The 7,039-nt window shown below is 39.0% G+C and overlaps 1 protein-coding gene across 1 annotated transcript; it reads right to left on the bottom strand.

Moving 5' to 3' along the window:
* Positions 1–704: 704 nt before the first annotated feature.
* smug1 (single-strand-selective monofunctional uracil-DNA glycosylase 1) lies at positions 705–3,138 on the bottom strand. The gene is made up of 2 exons (XM_035661132.1): positions 2,664–3,138; positions 705–1,939 (listed from the first exon to the last, which is right to left on the bottom strand). The coding sequence occupies exons 1-2, from the start codon at positions 2,967–2,969 to the stop codon at positions 1,406–1,408; spliced, it is 840 nt and encodes a 279-aa protein (XP_035517025.1). The 5' UTR covers positions 2,970–3,138; the 3' UTR covers positions 705–1,405.
* Positions 3,139–7,039: the final 3,901 nt, after the last annotated feature.

The raw sequence follows: 7,039 nt of genomic DNA, 5'->3' as shown, positions 1-7,039 counted from the left end.
TGAACCTCTGCCTCTTTAAATACCAGGGAAAACTCTGCTCCCCATGTGTAATTGGTTGAATATGTGATTTAAATTCCTGCTTGCACTTGTGGGTAGGCAATAGTTGCTGAGAGAAGCAACTTTAAAATGGTCTCCACTCATTTTGTTCATATCTTAGTGGAATTCAGTGCTATTTTCAGATCCAACATGTAGATTGAGAAACCACAGATGCTTATAAAAATCTGTTGGGTGTTCCTGAAAAATCAAACATTAACTGCTTTTGGCTAAAGGACTGGCAATGCTGGCAGGCTGTATAAGCCAGGCAGACTGCACTTTCACAGCAGACAGTCTGACATGCTGTAAGAAAGCACAGTTGTTACTAATAACATTAACGACAGCTCTAAAGTGTCCCAGTGAGTGTGACAGTGATCCAGTATGCACAACACCAGGACCCTAAAACTGAAGCAGCTAAATGGAATCCAGCCATCATTAATTTTAATGTTGTGCTTATTTCTACTGTGACATGTTATAATGTTTTCATCGGGTTCCACCAACAGATGAACATTTCCACTTGTCCAGCTCTGCGGTTCATCACAGGAAACCTCACTTTAAAGCTTTACTCAGCATGTTAGCAGAATAATATTTAGTACAGTTCAGTAACATGCTAAATGTTAGCCGTAGTTATAAGTAAACCTTCATCTTTGAGTAACAAAGGTAGGACATTATTTCATATTTCATTATCCAATCTTTATTTAAAAAGGAAGGTGTTCATTTCAAGATTAGTGATCACTGAAATACAAAACATTGAATTTGTAAAATTGTGCATAAAATCAATGTGGAAATAAAACACATTATCAAAATAAATGACAATTAAAAAGAAATTTAAAAAAATACAAAAGAACTTGTACTGTAGTCAAGCATAAACAATATATACAACATTTTCTTTAAGGTCTGTAAAGTAAAGTGTACTTGTTTGTCTTCCTGAGGACCTCTTGTGAACATAGAACAAGACTTTGTTTATTTAATGTATGCAGAAATTGTATGACAGAATACCTTTTTATAGGTAAATTATTATAAAGGATTTTTAATGAAAGTGAATTTAAAGTTTTATTTATTTTAAGTATAAAGCTTTATGCCCCCTCCCTAAACTAAAGTCTAGTTTAATGAATTAATCAACAAGAACACAGACGCCCTGAGCTCACACTTTGAATATAAACATACATACGAAGCACCTACATACATTAGTGTATAGATTTCTTTTTTACAAAGAATGGCTCTCTGCATGCACTGATCCATAAAAGCCTGTACTTCTTATCAGTACATTGAACCAGTGATCAGTTCACATGTCCACTGAGTCTCTCACTCACACTGTCAGAGTGAGCACACCTCATGCTGCTATTGATAAGGCAGGAAGTGTCAGAAAAGGTCAATTAGTTCCCATTCTGTTCAGCAGCGACATGACACCAAGCTCTGTCAGCTTGGCTTTTGCTACTTCCTCCCAGCCCCTATTGGCTAATGGATTACGGGGTGATGGATGCATGATGCCCTCGACTCGCACATTGACACCTGACAGAGCTCGCCGCGCCCGCTGCTCTGCCACCTTTCCAACCCCGATCACCATGGAGACGCCCAGTGCCTCCACTGCCTGGCACAGTGCAATGTCACAGAGGGCCAGGAGGGAATCCCGTTCACTTGCAACCAGATCAGGGGGGGTTAAATTCTTCCCACTGGCACTCATGAAGATGAGCGGGCACAGATTGTGCACAAAGCAGTGCCGGAAGAACAGCTCTGGCTCGCCACACAGCTTCCTGAAGAAGCCCCAAAAACGTGCGCCACTCACTTCACTCCGAGTGCAGGCAAGTCCCGTGATCGGTCGCTTTGGATGCTCCTCAGGAGGATGCCCGACCTCCCCTGTGATCTTCAGCCAATCGACAACGGACTTCACTTCCCCAAAGGGAACCTGTGCAAAGAGAAGCAGATCTTTTTAGCTTTTTTGGAAGACATCACAGACACAGCATTGAGTCTAAAATAAAGTCAGAAAATTGTCTTTGTTTTAAATAACCAGCACAGCAGCATGTGGCGAGAGGAACTCGAAGAAGCTTGCTCAACCTGGGTGTATGAGTAATATAGCATGCACGAGGAGAGCAGCATTAGCAAACATTACAACAGTGGCAATACAATGATTCCCTCATGATCAAATGTTAGTTTGCCTCATTTTACACATGGTCAACATTCATGCAGGAATATGAATGAACGGTCCCTCCACAAGTCAAGACAGATAATAATACAGGATCCACCTAACTTAAGGCCCTTATTCAGTTGATAATGTTATTTATTGATGTATATTTTCAAATAATATTTCAATTAATTCCATCACACACTTGACACACAATGAATCTCTGGTTTTAAGTGTCCCCTGATGATTTTAAATGCATAACAGCAATTCAGACTAATACCGTTTGGCTTCATGGTGTTTAGATAAAATACAAAAACAAAATAAAAAATGCACTCCTGTTCTTCCACATAAAGGAAGTGATATGATACTAAAATACGACAGATATCACGTTTTCTGCTTGTTGTTGTTGTTGTTTGGGTTATAACTTCCGCATTCACAGCCAATCAGAAAAGACCCTCGGTGCGCAATCAACGCGTTACCAGGTTACCCATTATCCTCCTGTCCTCACCCCTGTCTGTGCCATGCCGAAAGGTCCTGGATTCATCCCCAGGAACAGCACCGTCTGTCCGGCCCGGCAGTACCTCTGCACGTAGCCGCGGTGGGTGTCCCAGGCGTACTCCAGCGGGTTGTAGGTGAACCGGACGGGCTCGGTGAAGCGGAGCTGCCGCAGGTGGACGTTCAGCTCCAGCTCGACCTGCAGGAATCTGGAGGAGGGGGTTGTGTTGAGCTGCGGTACCGGTTCAAAGCCCCGCTGCTCCCCGTCGTCTCCACCAGCGAGCCCCCCCGTTTCATCTGCGGTTGTATTGTGTGACATGTTTTATTGTGACCGTATTAAATGAGAGCCGGGTTGTCGGGTAGAAACGTAGCATTGACGGATTCGTTTTTATATGTTCTGTCTGAGGCTTTTTGTTCCACCAGTGTTTCCAGATTCTTCTGGTCTGCTTCCCCAACCTGTTCTTCATCTTCTTCTACAAACCAACGTTAAAGGTGTATACCGCCACCTACTGTACCGGAGTGACTGTATTGGAATTATATTCTGTATATGAGACCTGTTTTATTTGATTAAAGCTCTCTGAACCTGTTTTGCATGTTTCACACTTATCGGAATCTATCTTTTTCATAATGTAGCATTTAACTTTGTATTAAAATTATATATTCTTCTCTACTTTTACTTTTCCTACTTCTAAATCTCTCTTTTTGAATTTTATAATGCTCCCTACCCTGGATGTCCATATGTTGCCAAGTTTCCAAAACACATTTCTAAATTGTTATTATATTACCATTATCATTTTTGTTTAATGATGTTTTTTCCCAACCTATTTCCTTAAAGAACCTCTTTTCTATCATTTAGACTCATTTAAACTGGTGACTCCTGACTTAGTGTCATATTTTATGGATATTTCATGTCAAATTTAAAACTGTACAATGAACCCAAAATGGACAAGCATGTACAGAACAGACCAATGAAATCACCATATATCAATATTTTTGATAGATGTAGATTATAAAATATATGTGAAGAATGTGAATCAGTGGTAAAAAAAATAAAAACAATCATATCAGACGATAAAATGAGGGTCAGTTTATGTCAGTTTAGGAGTTGTTGGCGTAAAAAAAAAAAAGTTTGAGAATCACTGCAGTAGGACATCGAGCAACTCGGTGTCACCAAGTAGGGACCAGAGCCATACGACCCTGTAAGATTTATGTAATACATCCCCTGGTTAAAATAAACTATAGAAAGCATTTCAGCACAGGGCCTCGAGGGCAAGCAGCAACATCCCCAAAAACCCAAATCCTACCACCACCTGCATAACCCTGCACTTGTGTAAGTGTAAACATCTACAGTTACCCTACTAGTCATGGAGAATCTATTTGTTTTTATTTTGGGCGTGGGTGGCCCATGTCTGTCTGTCTGTCCCCCCCCCCCCCCATCCCTTGACCCTGTTATGTTCATGTTAACATGTAATGAATGCAGTGTTAAATGATTAATAATGATGGATTAGATTGTGGTCATATTATTGGACACAAATGTATTTTTGGAATATGTATCATGTGAGCAAAATATGAAACTAAAACACAAAGTAACCAAATAATGCATACTTAGCTGATATTGCATCTTAGTGGTAAAGATCACCTGAAAACTTGCTCAGCTGGTTGCATGTGTAATCTTTTGTAAAACAAAACGTAACAAGTGCCTATATCACTACAAATAGAGTGACAGAGTTCCTTTAATGTTGGAATGACTGAAGCAAGATTTTAAATGCTCAGAATAATTTGAAACAGAAAATCTCATGTTTATCTGTAGTTTTTTTTTTTTACTTAACTGTGTGAAATGAAAAACATCAAAATGAAGTCAACACAGCCAGCGAGCATACAAAAGTCCTTTACAAATTCTTTTATTTCAGCATAATAGTAAGAAGCCTCTCCTCTGATTTTCATATACTTGAAACTAATTGGATCACAAGGGTACATATTAGTTAGCCCATTTTACAATAATCATTGTAACATTTTTTAGGAAGTTATTCTTATGCACTCATTTTCCTACACAAAATAATCAATATCAAGATCCTATCTTAACTGAGGACCATAACTCTGCATGCAAGACTAATAAAGAAAACAACTAATCTGTGATAGCTACTGTTATGCTGTTGTTCATCTAATACCATTATCAATATAATTTACTACAAATACCAGGGACTTCGTATAAGAAAGAAAACATTTTCTTGTGGTACTACTGCCTCTAATGTCAAAATTACCAAACATACTGGGCTCTCAACTGTACTGATCCAAATTGTTCTATCCACCTTCTGTGTCAAGTTGAGGAGAAATAGGCTTTGTCTAAAACCTAAAATCTAGTACAGTCTGAAGGAAAAAAAAAATACCATCTCTCTTTTTTGTCTTTTCTTTCACTCCAGTGTTTACAATTTCATCAGAATAAAAAAAGGTCCTTGAAACAATCATCATAATGTGATGAGAAAATTCTCAGAATCAAATCCTCAGATCTGTCTGAAAAATTAAACCTCAATCTTATAAACAAATGATCTGAGACTCAAGGATTCTATTGCATTTTAACAATGAGATTGATAATACTAAAAACAATAAATGACAAAAAGGTATTAACAAGTGACGTCAACTATATACTGTATTGCCCTTTAGCCATTTCAGTATGTGCTCGTGCCAGCAGTATCCCTTCCACGGATTTGAAATAGTGTTTCCAGAGCAAATTAATGCATTTCTCAAACTTGGCCCCTTAGCTGCCACTGGGTTTTACTTTATCTTACCAAGTCATGTAAAAACTGAATCCCACCTCTGTACACACATAAACCGTAACGCAACTTTGCCTTGATATCACTGGACCATTTCAAAAGAAAAAAATCTTCCCAATAATACTTCTGGTAAAATATCATTTAACTCAGTAATCAGCTACTTATTTGTATCAAACATCCTGTTCATCCTACAAATCAGAGACCAGATAATGCACTCTGGGATTCAACCTCCACATTCAGTCTAAAGCTTATCTGGACCTTTAAATAAAAATAACATTAAAAAAAAGACGTTCTCTCCTCAGCATGATCCAAATGAGACTGTAGTCCCTTGAACCCACCCTAATGGTTTGAGCCGTCTGTTACTTGCTGTTGCGTCAAAGAATGGGTTGTAATGTCTTGATATGTACATGTATGTTTAGTCTAGCAGACAAATCTTCCCACTAACATTTCTGGGTTCAACAGAACAGTTAGGACAATGCAATCACTAGCTCACCAGTCACAGAAAGGATCAAGTTTGAGAAATTTTTCCAACAGGCAGCAAAGTGGCCCCCGATCCACCGGCTTCTTTGCTGTCTGCCCGTCAAAGACTTCTACATAGTACGACCAAAGTTCATCATAGGTAAAAGAAATCGTTTGTTACAATATCGTTTAGTACTACAATGATTATTTGTGTATCCGCACTTACTTAAGGCTAAACCCAATGACATGACAGACATCCATTATTACACACCAACCACATAATATTTGGATAAGAAGGCAATTGTTAGTGTGTAGTAGAGTCAAGCAAGTGTTGATTCTGCTATGGCCTTCGACCAGCCAAAGCACTGCAGTGGGAAACGTTTTAGCACTACCGACTTCTCACAAGGACCGTCAAACTCCCAGGGGCTCCTTAAGGATTATAGACTGCGTTACACTGTAATCAGTAACAATGACCCAAAATATTCATTATCATCAAAAGACAACCTCTCTCGACAGGAGAACACATTAGTCTGTTTTAGCGCCACTGAAACCATCGACATTCTGTAACCATGACAGCTTTAGGATAATAAAAAAAATCAAAAAAATAACCATACCATGATGATGAAAGGCTGTCTCGTTCTAGTAAATACATCTGATCCACAATAATAAACAGTTGAGAAAAAGGCCAATGAAAAAAAAAAACAACAGAAACAAACTAAGGCCACAAGATTTTGTATACCCCCGCTAATCTCACAGTGTGAGAATCTGTACAGACAACATAATGGGAATTCAAGCGGCCCACCTGCACAATTTTAGACCAGGATGTATGGACAGAGCAAAGAGAGACACATTTTTTTGCCAAGTACTGGAGATCTCTGTATATATATTATATACAGTATATATACAGCTGAACGTACTATAGCATGACAACTTGCTAAGGCCTCCCTCCTGTGCCACTTCCCCGAGTCACCAGCATGTCACACCTGACACAGACCATGAGATCCACAGGTGATACTCCTGTGACTCAATGCTTCATGTCTGACACAGTGCCAGTCAACTGCAGGTTCCCCTTCTCGTTATCCATTTCTTGGAAGTCCTGGTTTAATGTCTGATATTACTTTTTTTATTTTTTTTATAAACAAACTCACAAAAGTTACTC

The sequence above is a fragment of the Morone saxatilis genome, unplaced genomic scaffold, assembly GCF_004916995.1.
Source record: "Morone saxatilis isolate NCDOM2014 unplaced genomic scaffold, NCSU_SB_2.0 Contig18, whole genome shotgun sequence".
NCBI lineage: Eukaryota > Metazoa > Chordata > Actinopteri > Moronidae > Morone > Morone saxatilis.
This window is presented reverse-complemented; position numbering and strand designations above follow the sequence as displayed.